The 19,774-nt window shown below is 38.2% G+C and overlaps 3 protein-coding genes across 6 annotated transcripts in view; all 3 read right to left on the reverse strand.

Annotated features, from left to right (window-relative positions):
• Positions 1 to 1,628: 1,628 nt before the first annotated feature.
• Positions 1,629 to 3,201, reverse strand: LOC122671174. Its single transcript, XM_043868276.1, has 2 exons — positions 1,965 to 3,201; positions 1,629 to 1,705 (listed from the first exon to the last, which is right to left on the reverse strand). The coding sequence occupies exons 1-2, from the start codon at positions 3,088 to 3,090 to the stop codon at positions 1,629 to 1,631; spliced, it is 1,203 nt and encodes a 400-aa protein (XP_043724211.1). The 5' UTR covers positions 3,091 to 3,201.
• LOC122671075 (transcription termination factor MTERF5, chloroplastic-like) lies at positions 1,809 to 8,718 on the reverse strand. The gene is made up of 2 exons (XM_043868170.1): positions 7,354 to 8,718; positions 1,809 to 1,882 (listed from the first exon to the last, which is right to left on the reverse strand). The coding sequence occupies exon 1, from the start codon at positions 8,556 to 8,558 to the stop codon at positions 7,401 to 7,403; it is 1,158 nt and encodes a 385-aa protein (XP_043724105.1). The 5' UTR covers positions 8,559 to 8,718; the 3' UTR covers positions 1,809 to 1,882; positions 7,354 to 7,400.
• Positions 5,441 to 19,774, reverse strand: part of LOC122671073 (protoporphyrinogen oxidase, mitochondrial) — a 64,343-nt gene continuing 50,009 nt past the window's right edge. Inside the window, exons 11-20 of one of the 4 annotated variants that reach the window (XM_043868166.1) lie at positions 17,668 to 17,800; positions 16,754 to 16,933; positions 13,652 to 13,726; positions 12,082 to 12,205; positions 11,891 to 11,999; positions 11,721 to 11,795; positions 11,438 to 11,544; positions 11,119 to 11,294; positions 6,438 to 6,444; positions 5,441 to 5,484 (exon numbers count right to left, since the gene is read on the reverse strand). In XM_043868166.1, the coding sequence (XP_043724101.1) occupies positions 11,173 to 11,294; positions 11,438 to 11,544; positions 11,721 to 11,795; positions 11,891 to 11,999; positions 12,082 to 12,205; positions 13,652 to 13,726; positions 16,754 to 16,933; positions 17,668 to 17,800 (925 nt within the window). In that variant the 3' untranslated portion in view covers positions 5,441 to 5,484; positions 6,438 to 6,444; positions 11,119 to 11,172. Of the gene's footprint in view, positions 5,921 to 6,094; positions 6,170 to 6,437; positions 6,445 to 11,087; positions 11,309 to 11,437; positions 11,545 to 11,720; positions 11,796 to 11,890; positions 12,000 to 12,081; positions 12,206 to 13,651; positions 13,727 to 16,753; positions 16,934 to 17,667; positions 17,801 to 19,774 lie in introns of those variants that run through there. The other 3 variants (XM_043868168.1, XM_043868169.1, XM_043868167.1) reach the window with 3 other exon arrangements.

A 19,774-nucleotide genomic window follows, 5' to 3' on the forward strand; every position in this document is an offset into this window, starting at 1 on the left:
ACCTAAACCATGGTCACGGGGTTAATTACATTGAACTAAAACTTGACTTGTGAAGACGGACACTGAGGTCTACCTGTCCATATATGTTAATCTAATCCAACTTGTCAAATGGCAAAAAATAGATAACCATCCAATTTTTCATAAGTTTGTACGTCAAGAGAAACGATATTTATCTATGGACCGAGTTTCCCACCACCGCCGGATCTAATTCACCATGAGGCAGGAGAGGACAGGAGAAGGCATCATAAGGGCCGTTTGGGAAAATACTAATATCCTATTGGAGTTTGTAATCCCTAAAATGGTGGGTGAACCGTCCTCTATGGGTGGAGGAAAACTTTGTCCTTTATCTATTGTCTTCCACCTTCAGTCAAAACTGTTACAAAGTGGACTAATCCACATGTACTGTTTTTTAGATCACCCTCCCATCCAATTTTGAAAACTATTGCTCAAAATTACATTTAAGATGTTGAGGTCCTTGGGGGTAAGGTTAAAAGGATCTCTATGTGTCAGACTTAGAGGTCATCTCTATACTGCCATTAAAGGTGATGTGCTGATTTTGATCATTGGATGTTTTAAATTTTTGTAGGCAATAGTAGTCTAAACATGAAATCTTAGAACAGATGCATAGAAAATGGTTGAGACAATTTTTGCTATTGGGTATTTAGGGAGAGAATAGTATGGATTAGTTACATGTCAAATTCCAAACTCTTGGTAGTCAATGCAACAAGAGAATAGGGGACCTTGGACTCTACTTATTCACAAAATTTCGACCCTGAGTCTCTCAATGTTGCAAAATTAGAATGCAGTGCAGGGAATAAAATAAGGTTTTTTTAGGGGGGAGGCAGAGAATTACAGTAATTGATCAATGTAGGTATAGTTATTTCCTTCTTTCATCGTCTCCTTTTATTTCAGCTAGTTTTCAAACCTAATGAACATATGGTGAAGTTTAATTTCCTGAAACTTGAGTTGACGTGGACAACATATACACATTTTGGGATCTGTTTATTTTTTTTTTCCTTGAGAAAAGAAAGAAAATTGCAGTGATGCCAACCTACCAACATCCAAATGTCAGCAAGCTTTTGTTTGGAAGATGGAAATCAAGTCAAGTATCTGCAAACAAAAAAATTTGTGTACCTTCACGGATAAATCAAGACTTTGAAGCATTTTTTGGCCATAAACAGTCAACAACCTTGGAAAAAAAATGAAACATTTTGGGGTAATGAGGTAGAGAAGCTGAGAGTAACTAAAATGTTTCATGTACTCAATTCATTTATTTACACTAAATGTTGTGTGAGCAGCACATACAGTATAGACTTCCCTGAACTGCCAAAATGCCCCCCAAGCAAAGAATTCTTGATACTTGCACGAAATTACCTGTCCATTAGGCCATCAATGGAGGAAGATGAAACTTCAATTGATCACAGATGCCAGCTGCCCTCATGGCGATGACAAACTGGATATATACTGGGTTTCAAATCAGCCTTAGCATCACAATTTCAGGCATCAAACAACACCATTTGCTGCTCTAGAACCATACCACCTACATCCAAGCCCATTTTTCAGCCCCAGAACCTCCAAACCACTTGGCAAATCCACAATTGGCATCGATCTGTCTTGAGACTACTTCATTAATTTATTTGCTTAATTCTTTCACCATCTTCAACACCAGTATCAAAACTGTCAAATCCTAGAAATCCCAACTCACCTTCGTATGCCTTGATCATCTCAGGGGCTTCCCCCTCATATCTAGTAACAATTTCAGGCATCAAACAACACCATTTGCTACTCTAGAACCATGCCACCTACATCCAAGCCCATTGTTCAGCACCAGAACCTCCAATCCACTTGGCAAATCCACGATTGGCATCGATCTGTCTTGGGACTCCTTCAATTTATTTGCTTAATTCTTTCACCATCTTCAACACCAGTATCAAAACTATCAAATCCTAGAAATCCCAACTCACCTTCGTATGCCTTGATCAACTCAGGGGCTTCCCCCTCATATCTAGTAACAAACCTCTTCTCAAAACTCTGTTTATTACAAATTAAAGCTGAAAATATATTCACATCCTTCTCAATAAGGCCCTTGGACATAAGAACTTGCAGCACTGAACACCTCGGAATGATTCTCTTTTCCAAACTTAATAAGAAAAGGCTCGGACTTCTCACAACATCTGATGGCTTCAAATGCAGGTTGTTAACAAAGAAATCCATAAGTTTCACGAGCTTCTTCTCTGAAGTGAGCATGATCATAGGCTGTAACTTAAAGGCCAAAAGAAATTCGTCATCAGACCATCCAAAGCTCCGAAAGGCCTCCCTTTTCCTTTCCCACTTCTGTTTGCTCATCACCGATATAGAGAAAATGGCTATAATGAATGAACAACGATTGGGATCAAAACCCATATTATTCACCACTGCAGCAACATCCTTCAACCGCCAAACACTCAGCGTCAGTAGCTTGGGTTGGTGGATGATCATTCTCGAAATACTGGAATCGGGTACACGGAACCTTCGCAAGGTTGCAATGTTAGGCTCCAAAATTCTCTTAATGCTACAACCAAGGATGCGGTTGGATTGCTTGAGAGCACTGATGAGGTTCTCGTTGGTATGGACGAAGGTTTTGAGGATATTTAAGGTTGGGATTATTTTCTTTTGCAAGCTTCTTCTCAGGATGGTTTGGTCTGAGGAGAGGAACAAAGCAAGGTGAGATCTTGAAAAGCCTAGAGATTGAAAGAACTCGATCTTGGGTTTAAGGGTTTTGATGGGATCGGCGAAAAGCAGCCGCGGGAACGAAGTTATCAGATTAGCAATGTGGGTGTTGGTGAATCCATTTGTTTGTAAGAGCTCAATGACTGAGTCCGGTCTCTCTGTGGTCTCGATGCGAATCTTCTGTGCCATTGAAGTAGCGGCTTTGAGAGGCAATCCACATAAATTCATGAGGTAAGAGATGGTTAGATCATTTTGGTCTATGGAGCCCAAGTTTCCTGAGGTTGATTCTATGGATGCTATTGTTCGTAGAAAAAGAGCATGTCTACTCTTAGAATCTTTAGATTTTGTTATAAGCAGAGTTTTGCAGAAAACACGTAACATTGATCGAAAAAGGATGGATAATCTACTGAGATTCTTCAGGCTGGCTTGATAGAAACTTACCAGAAATCCAGAGCCAGAGCGTACTCGCAGTGGTTTCTGGCGTCAATTTCTCCTCCTGTCCTGACCATGATTTGTTTCTCCGTGTCAACAAACCCTACTTACAATGCGAAGTTTCACTTAGAAGGTCAGAAACAGTTCGAACCAGGAAAAAGGAACAGACCGGACCAAGACCACCACAATTTTTCCACAGTTTCCCGGGATGTTATTGGGCTTGGTATGTGATTACACTTTCATCAAAAACAGATCGTTTCTTTGCACCATTTTTTCTTTGTTTTAAGAGGGGTTTGGGTGGTAATTTTACATCCTATGTCTGGGTGCAAGAACCACACGATCAAGCAATGTTCTTTTTTTATAAAAAAAATTAATGAAAAAATAATAATTTTTTTAATTGATTTTTTCTGTTTCTTATCTGTTTTTAGCCTGGGTTTATATCAATTTCGATCAGTCCGGTTTTTATCGGTTTCATAAAATCCAAAATTAGTAGGGATTCGATATGGTTCAGGCTTAGGCTGGAAATTGAGATATCCCTACCTAAAACCATGGTCATGGGATTAATTACATTCAATTAAAACTTGACATGTGAGGACAAACATGACATCTACTTGTCCATAAATATTAATCTATTCTGACTTGCCATGTGGCAAAAAAATAGGTAAGCATCCAATTTTTCACAAGTGTTTCTGTTGAGAGAAACTGAACCCTAATTTATTTTTTCCTCCTCTAATAAGTCAAAACCATGGTTCGATTCAGTAAAATTTTTATGGACAGTAGTGGATTCTTTGAACAGATTACATAAAATAGTTGTACGACAATTTTTACTATTGGGGGGTGTTTAGGGAATAGTGTGAATTAGTCAAATGTGACATTCCATACTCTTGGTAATCCATGCAATACTAGAACAAGGGATCTTAGGCTCTATTTATTCACAAAATTTCGATCCTACGAGTCTAGGGCTGTAAACAGATTGGATTCAGCTCAAATAATGCTAGATCCATATCCACATCTGATTAGTTATCGGACGGATTCGGATAGTGCTAAAAGGATACGGACACGGATACGGATCGGATATTTTATCCGTTGACATGTAAATATAGCTTTTCGGATAGTATAGCTATCCGTATCCGCATCCGTTTAGCTTTCGGATAGATTCGGATAGTGCTAAGCATGATACGGACACGGATACGGCAATTTTGACTATTCATTTACACCCCTATACGAGTCCCGCAATGGCATGAAATTAGATTGACAATAAAGATTTGCCATTCAAGTAATCCTTCCCTATTTATTTTTCAATTCAGTCTTCCAACACTTTATTCTTATTGACATTAGGGTCCTTTGGATTTACCTATCGACGACACTACTAACACATCAATTCGGAACCGATACCAGTATCAATTGGCAGATACAAACCAACACTGATATGGCTAATATAGACCAATACCGATACATATTAGTCTGATATGGCTGATACAAACTGAAGCGTTACAAACCGATAAGGATCAGCTGATACAACCAATATCGATACAAATCAATTGATACAACCTACACCTAAAGCTATGTCCACAATACTCCTCTCCCTCCCAACCAACCAAACATTTGCATTGTTAATGCGAATGAAAAAACCAATTTTTCATCTCATTTCTCATTCATGTATTTCACCCTACCAACATTTGAAATAAATTTGTCAAGTTTCCCCATTCCATACTCCCCTAAACAAACAGAGCCTACAAGTATTTTTTAACATCACACTGAGTGGGAAACAATTATTATGGAAATGCCATTAGATACCTCTTCTCCTCATTAAACATGATCGGATGGTCGGGGATGCAAACGTTTTCTTTTATGAGAATCACCAAAGCAAGACCTGCTTTAATTCTTTAATAAATGATTAGGATCTAGGATTTGTCTATACTGTATTTCCAATCTGCATCAGGGAAATGGCCAGCCATTCTAAGATTTTGGTTGGTGTCCATGTACTCCATCATGAAATATCAATGTTTTGTACCAAACTGAAGACTGAAAAAGCCAGCATAGAAAGAAATGCATCATATTTCAAGCAACATTATATGAATACTTCATTGAGATATTGAGATAAGCTCTCTTTGAAATCCACATTTCCTCCTTTGAGTCACAATACCAGTGCCAATCTCATCCATAAACCTAAGCCATTTCATGGACAAACCATCTCAATCACAAATCCATAAAAAAAGATGAAGAAGAGAAAGATCAAATTATCTATCATCCTTCAAGATTTGAAGTAACCTTTCGTGGTACTGTAAAGTGGTCCTCAGAATCTAAATGATTTAGTTTCTACATTCAGTACATAACATAACACTCTTAAATAATTCAAAACAACCAAATGAAAGAAGTATGATGTACAATCAAACCAGATAATAGGAATACATATCTTATTTCATTTATGAGCTTTCACACTAGGTCTACTACCATCAAAAGAGTTGAGATCTGAGATTACAATGTCAGCAGCCTTGCATCCAGAAGCTATTGATTTCCCCAAAGATAATCCATCCCAATGGTTACCTATCAGGTTGAAACTGCATACTATTAGAAACTATGAAATAAAAAATACCAACAATAGTTCATTTTCCTCATACAGAACATGTAAAATGAACATTAGACATTTGGGGAAACAGCTCTTTCAGTTACCCGCATAGAAGAATCCCAGAAGACTTTCTTCCATCTTGTCTATTGCTTTGAGAACTGAATCGTAGCTATGTCCATACAAGGTAAAGGCCCTACTCCAATGAAACAACTGCAGTTTATAAACGAAATGGTATAAGGCAAAGCACACCATATTGGTTGAAATCAATTAGGTGACATCGATCTTCAATCTTTGATGAATACATTACATCACTTGCAAACATTAATGGGTTCAACCTCAACCTTAAGTACCAACAAGAAGCAATAAGCACTAGAGGTTTCATTCTTTACAAAAGTTGGCTCTCCCTCTGCGCCCAGAAGTTTTCTAAGGTCTGAAGTAACCACATGCTTCAACTCATCCCTACAACATCCAACAACGGTAGTTCCACTTACCAAAAGGGGGAAAAATACACAAAAATGGAATGACAGGATTATACTTTGGTTCAGAAAAAAAAAATGTTTTATACGAAATGGACAAAAGTAAGGTTACGATTTCATTTTCACCAACCATGGTTACAAGAAGCTTTTCCCAATTAAAAAATCAACAATTTATCCTCTTTTTAAAAAAAAATAGCAACCAGAAGTAGGTAGTAGTAGTATTGTAGAGTCAAAATTTAGTATGCCCCTACTTACATGCCAAGTTTGAATCCTATGAGTCTACCAAGTGTTAAGATAAAGCAAAGACAGCCTAAAAAACATAAACCTTGGAACAATTGTCCACAATTGCCTACCTATTAAAATAAAAAATAATATTTGTCCGCCATTAAAAAATACAAGAGAAAAGAAGCAAATGCAGGGCCTGGTAATAAGAGTTTTGGGACAATGCCATATTATGGTTACCATGTTTTATAAGTTTAAAAGCTCATCTGGAAAATCTGGAGAATAAATGATGGCCTCAGTAGTTTCTCAAAAAACACAATAAAGAAAATTGTAATGAATCCAACATACTAACATCCAATGTCAGCAAGCTTTATTTAGGAGACGGAAATCAAGTCAAAGTGTGTGCAAACTGCAAACAAAGAACATTGTGTACCACCATGGATACCTGATGACTTTTAAGTACTTTTTTGTCCATAGAACAGTTCACACCTTGGAAAAAATGACAACAATTTAGAGATACTGAGATAGAGAAGGTCAGGGTAAGCAAAATGTTTCATGCAGTTAATCCATTTATTTAAACTAAATGTTGTACAGGCACGCACATACAGTATAGACTTCCCCAAACTGCCTAAATGCCCCAAGCAAAGAATTCTTGATACATACAAGCAAGTAGCTCCAGTTGGCCCATCAATGGAGGATGATGAAACTTCAAATTGATCAGACACCAGTTGCCCTGGTTTCAAATCAGCCACAGCATCAAAATGTTTCATCAAATGTGTCGCAATTTCACGCATCAAACAACACCATTTGATGCTCTAGAGCCATGCAACCAATGTACCACCACCATGAAAATACTAAAACCATCACCAATAAGGCGCTAAATCATAAACCACCTCCCTCCAAACTCTTTGTCCACGATTCACATCAATCTCTCTGTCTTGGGACTCCTTCAATTCATTTACTTAATTCTTCCATCATCTTCAACACCAGTTTCATCTGTCAAATCCTAGAAATCCCATCTCACCTTCGTATGCTTTGATTACCTCAGGGGTTTCCCCCTCATATCTAGTGACAAACCTCTTCTCAAAACTCTGTTTGTTCGAATTTAGCACTGAAACTATATGCACATCCTTCTTAATAACACCCTTGGACATCAGAACTTGCAGCACCGAACACCTCGGAATGATTCTCCTTTCCAAACTTAGTAAGAAAAGGTTCGGGTATTTCGCAACATCTGATGGCTTCAAATGCAGGTCTTTCACAAAGAAATCCATCAATTTTCCAAGCTTCTTCTCCGAAGTGAGCATGATCCTCGACTGTACCTTAAAGGCCAAAAGAAATTCGTCATCGGACCAACCAAAGCTCCTAAAGGCCTCCCTTTTCCTTTCCCAGCTCTGTTTGCTCAACCCCGACATAGAGTAAATGGCTACAACAAATGAACGACTGTTGGGATCAAAACCCATTCTGTTCACCATTGCAGTAATATCCTTGAATCGTAAAATACTCAGCCCCAGTGGCTTGGGTACGGAGATGATCATCTTCGAAATATTGAAATCTGGTACACCGTAACTTCGCAAGGTTGCAACGTGGGGCTCCAAAATTTTCTTAACGTTATAACCAACGAGGCGGTTGTATTGCTTGAGAGCACTGACGAGGTTCTCGTTGGTGAGGACAAAGGTTTTGAGGAAATTTAAGGTTGGGATTATTTGATTTTGCAAGCTGCTGAGTAGAATGGCTTTGTCTGAGCAGATGAACTTAGCTAGGTCAGATCTTGAAAAGCCCAGAGATTGAAAGAACTCGATCTTGGGTTTAAGGGTTTTGACGGGATCGTAGAAAAGCAGCCGTGGATACATCTTTATCAGCTTAGCAATGTGAGTGTTGGTCAATCCATTTGTTCGTAAGAGCTCAATGACAGAGTCTGGTCTCTCTGTGGTCCAGATGTGGATCTTCTGTGCCATTGAAGTAGCGACTTTGAACGATAACCCACATGAATTCACGAGGTAATAGATGGTAAGATTTTTTTGGTTTGTGGAGACCAAGGTTCCTGAGGTTGATTCTGCGGATGATATTGTTCGAAGAAAAAAACCATGGCTACTCGTAGAATCTTTAGCTTTCGTTATAAGTAGAGTTTTGCAGAAAACACGCAACATTGATCGAATAGGATAATCTCGCGAGAATGTTCAGTCTTGAATCTTCGTAGAAGCTTAGCAAAATCCAGAAGCAGAGTGGATTCGCAGTGGTTTCTGGCGTCAATTTCTCCTCCTGAGCATGATTTCGTTTCTCCGCATGAAACCCTAAAATGCAAAGTTACACTCACTCCGAAACAGTTCGAAGGATAGCTCTTTTTTTTAACCGTAGCAGAGATGGAGGTCCAACCGGAACATGGCCGCCCATTTTTTGAACCATCAAGTGGAATCCGATAGATGTTTTTTGGGTTCTTACCTTTTCATCTTCTTCGTCTTCTTCTTTCTTTTCTTTTCATTTTTTTTTTTTTTTAAATATATTTTTTTATAAAAAAAATTATATTTCTCAAAAAAATAAAAGAATTTGTATAATATTATGATGGAGAACAACTTGTTCGTTGTGGATTGCTACATATTTCATCATAATATTTGCAAAACTAAAAACATAAATATTTTGTGGACAAATGATAGGTATGCCTCTGGTTTCATCAGCTACTTGAGACGAAAGAGGAATTAATCTTTATGGAGAGAGAAATTAATCTTCATGGTCAAACCATTAACGTTGGGACTTAAAGTAAAAAAGGAATTTCCGTGTTGGAGCATCAGATCTCCTTGAGGTTGTAACCTAGCCGGGGCTGCATCTTGGTTATAGAAGAGTTCTCTCATCGTACGATTAATTTGTTCAAGGGAATTAAAATCCGGAGATTTCACATTTGCTATTTGTAGTTAATACATTTGTGTTTTGTCGGGGTAATCTATAGGTCAACAAATCAATACTAATAACAGTAATAAGAGTGAAGTGTTTTTCAGTAAAATATGTCAATTTCCGGGTAAAGCTCAATTGAAAGCCAACGCCGAAGGGCTGCCTTCATTAATTGAGAGGAGGCTGGGACGCTGGGTTACTTCCAATTTTGTATAGAGGGGTTAGGAGTCAGGCATAACCCCCTATGTCTCTATAATGAGGAGGACGACAGATCAAATAGAGTAATACAGAACCACTTGAATACGAAGTAAATGGTCTTTAAGCTCGCTTCACACTGTGTTAAGCATTTAAGACATCAAACAGACACTCTATCGACAGATTTAAAGATGCCTTCGGACTACATAAGGCCATAGAGACCACAAAAATATGTGGCAATTTTGACTATTTGATATTTAAGCTCCGTTTGTTTCAATATAAAATTTTACATGTTGAAAAGTTTTTTAATATTTATCATGTAACAAACATTGGTCTCAAATTTTTTCTGTTCTTTATTTTGTCAAAATAGCATACTCCATTCAGCAAAAACTTGATGTGTGAGCAGAGGACCTGGGGCTTAATTGTCCACCAAATTTCAGCTTCATTGGCTGCCACATGGCTTAATGAAAAATCAAGACCAAAGGGTAAGTAACGCTTAAAAATCAACTCTCAAAGACACAAAGATAATAGAGATGAAGGAGAAGATAGTTTGCTTTATTGAATTATCCAACTCAGAAGCTTAAGCGGTTATATAGATACATGCCCAAGTCTGTACATGAAGTCATCCAAGGTGTGAGATTACTCCCAATATGCCCAAATCTCAACAACAAACTGGCGTTGGTTCTTGAGAATCCAAGAAGAGTCGGATACACATAACATGAGATAAAGTAATCATACGAACGTCAGCCAAAAATATCATTTAAGTATTGAGAAAACAGATGAGGGGTTGAGGACAGTGATTGGGCCACCAAAAGGGTTCTTACCTGGAACGTTATGAGGACAGTGATTGGGCCACCTGTCGGTGAACCAGGACTTATCAAGAGGGGGGAGGGAGGGGAAGGAATTAAAGGGTATTTTTGACAATACATGGGGTGGGTAACAATTATTATGGAAATGCCATTAGACACCTCTTGTCATTAAAGTAAGACCTGCTTTATTTCTTATCTCTATTATTAATATGAATTCTCTCTTTAACCCAAAAAAAACAAGAAAAAAGAAAAAGAAAGATTAGGATCTAGGATTGTCTATATATTGAGTTTCTGATCCGCACCAAGGGAATGGCCAGCTTTTCTAAGATTTTGGTTGGTGCCCATCAGCCCATGTACTCCAACATGAAATATCAATGTACTGTACATAACTAAAGACTGAAAAAACCAGCATAGAAAGCATGCATCATATTCCAAGCAATATTGTACAGATATTAACTCACTGAGATATGCCAAGCTCTCTCTGAAATCCACATTTCCTCGTTTGAATCACAATAGTAGTACCAATGTCATCCATAAATCTCAGCAATCTGATGGACAAACTATCTCAATCACCAATCCATGACAATGATGAAGAAGAGAAAGATAAAATGATCTATCATCCTCACAGATTTGACCTATTGCATTCTAGACAAAAGTTAATAGATATTGCTGGAATGAATTGCTGACAACCAACTGGTGCCTACAAATAAATCTTAATTCATGGTACCCTTAAGTGGCTCTCATCAGAGAATATAAATGAGATAGTTTCTACGTAATGTACGCAACATCTACGCTTACATAATTCAAAACAACCAAAGGAAAGAAGCATGAGGTATAAACAAACCAGGTAATAAGAATACATATCTTATTTCGCCTATGAGCTTTCCTCTCTAGGCCTACTGCCATCAAGCGAGTTGAGATATGAGATTACAAGGTCAGCAGCCTTGCATCCAGAAGCTATTGATTTCCCCACAGATAATCCACCCCTATGGTTACCTATCAGGTTGAAACTGCATACTATTAGAAACTATAAAATTAAAAAAAAATAAAAATTAAAAACACCCACAATAGTTCATTTTCCTCACACTGAACATGTAAAACGAACTTTATACATTTGGGGAAACAGCTCTTTCAGTTACCTGCATAAAAGAACCCCGGAAGACTTTCTTCCATCTTGTCTATTGCTTTGAGAACTGAATCGTAGCTATGTCCATATAAGGGAAAGGCTCTACTCCAATGAAAACAACTGTAGTTCACAAATGAAATGGTATAAGCCAAAGTACATCATATTGGTTGAAATCAATTAGGATGCATTGATCTTCAATCTTTGGTGACAATGTCACATCAGTTACAAACATTAATGGGTTCAACCTCAACCTTTAAGTACCAACAAGAAACAATAAGCACTCAGAGGTTTCATACTTTACAAAAGCAGGTTCTCCCTCTGCGCCCAGAAGTTTTCTAAGGTCTGAAGTAACCACATGCTTCAACTCATCCCTACAACATCCAACAACGGTAGTGCCAGTTATCTAAAGGGGGACAAATAGACAAAATGGAATTTCCAAAAGTAAAAGCATCTTAATTTCTCATACAAAGAAGCTTTTGCCAGATCTCTATTCCGACTTCCTCCAACAAAGGTAGTGTAGAGATAGAGATCACTGGGGGCACGATCTGGAAACATCATGGAGGAAAAGAGTGTACCTGCTTGGCAAAGAAAAGTCGCATTTGCATTACAGGTTGAAGGACACAAGTTATTTGAAATTCAGACATAACATAGGCTTACCAAGGGTTTTCAGACCATTCTGTTGCTCTTTGGATGGAACAAGAACTCCAAACCCCTCTAGGGGTTTCTGGACTTTCTCCTTCTTAAATGTTGTAATTACAACCGATAGTGGCAAATAATTTACCTGCATTGCAAAGGATAAAGTATCCCATACGCATGAATGTACACACAGACACACATGTGCAAGCACAAGGCAATGTCACAAAAGATTTAGGAAGGTAGGAGCTTTTCCCGGTGCAACCTGGCATACCCTGCTTACAATTCGTGTATGTTGACTTCCCCCTCCCCCTCTGATAGGTGTATGTTGATTTGAGGCAGAGAATTATGGGATCACCTCTTGATGGTAAATAGGTAAAACAGTTATCCATGTTGAGAAATATAACTGTATGACGTTTGACCCATGGGGCACATGTTATAGACTGGCAAGGTAAATTAACCAATTGATTGTGAGTGCAGTGCAAAGGTGCAACTCTTTGAGTACCAGCTCACCGTCAGACTCATTTCATCAATGGCAGAGTCAACCATTAAACAATACAAGCACAAATTGAAAATGAGCAAGGGAAAGTACAAGCACCTTCATTTTAACAGGCTGTAATTACTGTTTCATTCAATGTGCTGAAAGTCTGATGCATGCCACATAACTTGGTTGTACTCCAGATAGAAACCAACCAATTGGCCTAGAAGGGCTAGGGTTTAAGTGATGGTCTATGATACCTGGCACTTCATTTTATCCAAGATACCACTGTTGGACCCATCACAACATGGGTATGGCCCTCTGGCTGTGGGGAGATGTGTTCAATACTCTAGATCCATCTTTCCCCCCCCCCCCCTCCCAATTTGTCTTCTTTTTAGATGGGGTATGTAATGATGGTTTGGAATTTGGACATTCGCCGAATATACCCTCTGTCTATCTGTTTTGGAATTTTTTCTGTCCCAATAATGTAGAATTAATGTAGTGGCAGTAGATCTATGAAGGGTAATTTTGGAAGAGTAGTGAAAGATATTTAGGCAATTGCAATAACAAACTCTCCTTGAAAAGTGAGATTTGTCAAAATTGACAGTCTTTGTGGGACGGAGGGGAGGTAAACTAAGGATTTTATTGTAACAAATTTATGCCTGTCTAGTGTCTACACGTATAGGCTGTAGACTTATAAAATTGCATGTTTCCCCCAACTTCTTGCATTTATTAACTCACTCACTGAGAAGTTAATGTATGATGTACTCATGTGCAAATGCCTGGTTGAAAGATCCATATTAACTGAGTCTTTATTGTATGGATCGAAATCCTAGATACAAACCCACGACCCCCTCCCCCCAACCAGCACCTGAAACCCATGCAATATGTGTGACAGTATGCTTCTGCGGAAGAACAAATCGTTTGTGCATGCCATATTAGGAACTGCTTTTCCTTACTGCTTAGTTAGGACGAATGCTATTAGTATGTCCATCCAAATGTGTTTACTCATGTCCGGAACCGAATGTCTTTTATGTTGAAGGTCAACATGATCACTTAACAATGTAAACAAGCAGGTAGAAAAATTTTTGCTAATTAAGAACCAAGAGCACATACCACTGGGAAAAAATCAAGCAGAAATGGATTTCCTATTCTTGTAATCTCCATTTCTTTAACGTCACATAGGGGAGCCTATAAAACACAAATGCTTTGTTTATGCTTCTTAACCGGCACTGAAATTTAATAGCAGGACAATTTTAAGAAATAAAAGCAACAGAACGAAACTAACCAAAGTGATCATCTTTAACATTAATACTATTACTCCTGCTACTACCATGACAATACAAAGGATTGGCCCTCCAATAAAAGCTAAAGAAATGTCCATAAATGAAAGCCTGCAGGCTGTTGAATAGACAGTTCTACCTCATTCTAATGTCACATTGCTAGACCATAAAGTCTTTGTGATTAACCGCCCAGGAACAGATGAAGTCCTCGCTTTATCAAACACATGATGAATTTCTTTGAAAGTGGATAACCAACTGATAGCCCAAAATATGGCAGCAGGAGCAATCAAGAATAGTGAAGGTTGCATAGGACAATAGGGTTTGATGGACAAATAATAAATCGAGGATTGCATGGTAGATGGAATAAATAGGCTAGGAAACACTGTTTTTAAGGATACTTGGACTGGGCAGGCAGATCATTCGGACTGTCGACCATCTTGGATGAATTATCCATTGACCTGACCAGACTTTCTCCATAAGCATCTATTAGTCAGGGAGCGTCAGTCAGCCAATTCAGACTGTCAATAAGTCGGTTGATCACATAATGATATTTTTAATGCATTCAACAAATATGTGATGGCGGGAAGACTCAAGCCTAAGACCCTTCTCATCACAAGTACAGCTTTACCATTGTGATGATTGTTAATGTTCCTTTTATTATACCGCAGGGGTTTGGGGTTTAGTAGTCATTGTTTTTATGTTCCATGGGAATATAGGTATTATCATAAGTTGTTGGAATTTAATGTAATTTCACTTAAGATTGTTATATATATATATATATATATATATGGCTTGCTGACGATAGCGTTAGTATTCTCCCTATTTTGATAGATATTTTTTTCTCTACGGTTTCTCTTCTTATTATTATTCTGGTTGTTGATCACTGTTGATCTGGAATTGCAACATGGTATCAGAGTCAGGAGGTCGGGTGTTCAACCCCTAGTAAGTGCAAGGGTTTGTGCTATGTATTGTTCTGCCCCTACGCGTTGTACCACCTTGGTGCCACGTGAAGGTTTCACGTACAGAGCCGTGTGTGTGAGTGCATGTGGGCCGGCACAAGCAGGGAGGGGGTGTCATCATCATAGTCATAATAATGTTACCGGTTACTCTGATGCTAACTGAACTGGTGCCGATGTTGATCGAAGGTCTACTACCAAGTGTCATGCATTTGTTGTGGTAGTCTTGTTACATGGAAGAGTAAGAAGTAGACTACAGTGGCTCGGTCTAATATTGAAGCTGATATAGGGCTATGGCGCATGCTGCAACTGAATTAATGAGGCTAAAATCTCTTGTTCAGGAGCTCAGTTTTCTTGGTTAATAAGCCTATGAACATTTACTGTGATAACCAGACTGCTATCTATATTGCTGCTAGAAATCCTGTCTTCTATGAACGGACTAAGCATATTGAGGCTGACTAACATTTTGTGAGAAATGTTGTAATGAGAAAGTTGATCTCTAATCCCTTTGTTCTGGTGACCAGCTGGGCATATAGGGTATTATTATAAGTTGTCAATTAAGTTGTTGGGTTTTACTGTAATTTCACGTGAGATTGTTTTTATATATATACGGCTTGTTGTTGATTGGTCACTGTTGATTTGGTATTGCAACAATGTGAAGATTATTATTTAAACACAAAACTAACTAGGATCATTTGGACCGCTGGATTACCAATTTTTTGCCTGTGCAGTCTGATGGGTGGTCTATTTATAAAAAAGTTGCCAGAAAATGAAATTGAAGGCTGGTTAGTGGAGGCTTATGAAGGTTTAGCATGAAACTCTGGTTGGAGGTAGGAATTTGAAAGTGGATAAGAAAATTATCAGCAAATAATATGGAAATTAAATAGGGGAAAACAAGAGAAGTAAAGGGAATAAGTATGCAACTATTACAGGAAAAGGTTTTCAAGGAATCCCACTAGAAGAAGATAAAACAGCATCATACATCCACATATTTTAAAGGAACACCAAAACCAGCAAAAGCACTTACTCTTCGTTCTACATATGGGATTCCCAATTTCCCAGCACTTTGAGTCCTAATCTAAAATTTAACAGTGACCGAGTGACACCAAAATCCAGGAGGCAATAAAAGCTTCGCTCTGTTTATATGGCTGAAATATTTACAATGGATTATATACTTGAACAATGCTAATCTTTAATAAGAAAGCAATGAAAACTTTTTTCTTATCGCCAATAAGAAAAAGTTTTAAAAAATTTTTGAAAAGAAAAAGCAGAGCAATAAAAATATGGCGCAGTAGCAAGCCATATCCCACATAGTGACATGGATTTAGGACCAGAAATACACATAATAGATCTGTTGGTATGGGCCCACAATGAATAGTAATTCAAGAAACAATTATTTCTGCAAGGGTAAAAGTTTAACAGATTTGGAATCAAAATCAGGTTAGAAACTGTGACCAGAAATGAATGCCATCTATAAAACTGAATTCTTGAACCCAACTGAAAATATGAGGATTGGAACCTAATCCAGAAGAAATAAATTCTTCACTTTATACTGGTCCAGAGTATGTATAGATTCTTCATTTGATGCTGGTGCAGAGGAATTTCAACTCTAGAACTGATTAACTGAATTCATGAACCCAAACAGAAATAGGGGTTCGAAACCTAACCCAAAATATAAAAAGAAGAAATTCTTGACTCAAACAAGTTTGTACGAACTGCAGAGATTAAAAAATGAACACTGAATATCAAAAGCAACACAAACAACTCTTGAAAGGAATCTGGTGGGAATTGAGACACAGGTAGGGTTCTAGCAAGGAATGAATAACAAAACTGTAAACTAACCAGATTAGAAAGTTACAAGGATTGAATTGTGTTTTGCAGCATGAGTAACTCCTCCAATTGTCCAAGGAAGAGTTCCATCATGGTTGTGTCATTTTCATTGTCATGCTAGCAGTTACATGCAGAACAGAACAACTCACTGTGACAATGACTGCATCGAAAGACTGATGTTGTGAGGTCTGACTATGTTTTGTAGCATAAGAAATTGACCAGTTGTTGGAGGCGGAGTTCACATCATGGTTGTAAGACAGTGACAGTACTTTTGACTTCAGTTTCAGGCTATCTTCACCAAGCACATTGCATAAGGTGTCAGTGAGTGTCTGCAGAAATAGAAAAATAAATAAATACAAACCTCGATATGAAAAAGGGAAAAAAGGGATTTTTTTTAGGAAACTCATTAGAATAAAGGAAAAGGCCCCCTATACTGTAAATGGAACAGCAGGGTCTTTAAGTACCAAGCTGAACCAGCATATAAAGTAGCTTCAAGAGTATTTAACTAAATAAACAAAAAATCCATTAATGCAAAGGGTTTTATGCTTCCAGAATCAGGTTTCAGTGAATTTCCTGCTGTGATTCACTGAACCTGCACGCGTACCCCATCGACTAAAAAGATCAGTCATCGGCACGTCTGTGATATATTATATTCAGTCCACAAGTTGCCTTTTCAGACTCCTTTGGTACTCATTCCACCAAAAAGTAAAATTCAAGAACCCAATCAAGCACATTTTATCCTGTTCTGAAGGGAAAAATTGCTGATCATATAAATTCTTGATGGGAAAAGCACCCTAACTGAGCATCTCCACCAAATAATTAGTGTAAGGGAACCACAAGGAGAAGGCATAATAATCCATTGCCCTATTATCAAAGGTTCACTCCAAATTTAATCACCAAAATGCAAAATACTACAACTGACAGCCACATCTTCTAACTAAGAGGCCAAAAACTAAACAAGAAATACTAAAGAAGTTCCACACACCCGTACAAAGCCTTGATACATTAAACCCTGGCCAAATCATCAAAGCATCTCTGTTAAATGAATAATAATTCTCTATACCTGCATCCCTCCCTGAAATGAAAATGAGCCACGCTGACCCTTCCTTTTCCCTGAAGAATTTCTCCTTGCCCCATTTTCTTCCCTTCTACCAGAAAATTTAGACCGAATTGCCCCAACTATTATTGAGCCATATCTGATAACAGAGCATATCATTACTACAACAATAGATATAAAGCATGCAACAAGGAGATTGTTAACTGTTAAAGATAATAGGGAATATTCATTGTTTAAGCTTCTGTGAACAATTGTAAAAGATCACAACCACACAAATAGTAGCAGGCCTTGACTAGGTAAGAGAAAAGAAAAGTTTGCAAAAGAAAAGCACCGTACGAAAAAACCAATAACTAAGATTAATAAGGAAATCAAAACTACTGCTGGAGGGAAGAAAAAGGGAGCAGGGTTCCGACATGCCATGACCACAAGCTTCTATCCCCATAACTGCCATGTGGACCTGTGGCAATTCAATTAGCCCCAAAATTGATGAACATGTTGTCCACATCTAGCCATGGACTGAATTTTAGGCAAATCTAATTTATACTTGTGTCATTAGAGTGCCCTTTTGAAATACATGGAAAACAAGGGAACTCAATTCGATAGGGGCCATCGAAAACCCAAGAAGAAAGCCCCACAAAGAGGGGCATGACAAAAACTTGGTTTAGAATACCAGGATCAAGGAAAAAGAACAAAAAGAATGCTGGAACACGATATGACTCAGATTGTCCTATCGTGGTCCAGCCTTACCCTTTATAATGTATTTCAGTAATGGGCTCTTAGTAGGAAACCTACTAAGAGTCAATGTCCAATTACACAATTACACTTAAAGTAAACAACTATAAAATAAATAACTACAGGGAAACATAGACATAAACCTGAACTCTACAACTCAACACAAGACACTCCCCCTCAAGCTGGAGTGTGTGTGTGTGTGTGTATATATATCAAAAGGCTCCAGCTTGGAACAATAGATATTAACAGCAGAACTAGTCTTGAACATATATAGTAGTCGTAGATGCCAGTGAGAGTTGGAAGTTAAAGTGTTATACCCGCAGCCCGGATCATAATTAATTATTATTTCTTCCCCGTGACGTGTGGTTATCATCGCCACGTCTGGTGAGCTGTTCTCACCGGTGGTCAAACCCGATTACAAATTATTGATCATGATACGGGCTTACCATTGACTCACCATGGCAATGGAAAAGTAAGTTCTAGCCTCAAGTCTTATTAATTATTCTTCCCTTGGTAACCTCGAAGTGCGGGTCCGGGCTTGAACCGCTCGAGCTATTTCATGAGAGAAGGGAATAATTTAAGTTCGGGTCCCACTTATTTAAGGGAGCGTGTGATGGGCTTATAATCCCATGGTGGATGGACCCATCCCCAAGTGGGTTCTTTTCTATTTGAAACTGTGGGCAGGCCCATTTAGTTAAGAGGCCCATTTGACTCTATTTGACCCATCTAACTTAGAGTACCCATTTAACTTGGGTGACCCATTTAACTTAAACTACCCATTTAGCCTAATGACCCATTTATCTTGGATCCACCCATTTAACTATTTGACCCATTTAACTTAAAGGACCCAAGCCCATTTTCTATAAATAAGACAAAGGGGGGGGGAGAAGGATTCATTTTCATTTCTTCTCCCATCTAGCCTAAATCGTGGAAGAGAGAAAGAGGAGAGAAAGGAGAAAGAAGAAAGAAGAAAGAAGGAAAGAAGAAAGAAGAAAGAAGGAAGGAGAAAAGGAGGAAGAAGGGTGGAGAATCTTGGTTGGAGGTTTGAAGATCACTTCTTGGAGCCTCAACATGGAGCCTTCTACCTTGGGGTGGGTAAGCCATTCAATCCCATCTCTTTTCTTCTATTTTGGGTTTTGGGGTTTGGGAAATGGGAGAAATTCGACCTAGGGTTCTCTTGGAACCTAAGGAATCGATGGAACCTCTAAACCTAGATTATGGTGGAGTTATTTCACTCCATTACAAGCCCTAAGCCTAAGTAATCTCTTTCCATTTAAGAAATTTAAGGTTTCTACCATATTATGTCCTAATTTAGGTTCTCTTTGTTTTCTCTTAAATCCTGGGATTACATGGACCTAATGAGGTCTTAGAACCCTAATGG

The sequence above is a fragment of the Telopea speciosissima genome, chromosome 8, assembly GCF_018873765.1.
Source record: "Telopea speciosissima isolate NSW1024214 ecotype Mountain lineage chromosome 8, Tspe_v1, whole genome shotgun sequence".
NCBI classification, from domain to species: domain Eukaryota; kingdom Viridiplantae; phylum Streptophyta; class Magnoliopsida; order Proteales; family Proteaceae; genus Telopea; species Telopea speciosissima.

Bases quoted from the DNA above. Each gene is read 5' to 3' on its own strand.
- LOC122671174 (XM_043868276.1), bottom strand. From the start codon at position 3,090: ATGTTACGTGTTTTCTGCAAAACTCTGCTTATAACAAAATCTAAAGAT. The intron at 1,706-1,964 runs GTGAGTTGGGAT...AGGCATACGAAG, and splicing joins GTTGATCAAGGCATACGAAG to GTGAGTTGGGATTTCTAGGA.
- LOC122671075 (XM_043868170.1), bottom strand. From the start codon at position 8,558: ATGTTGCGTGTTTTCTGCAAAACTCTACTTATAACGAAAGCTAAAGAT.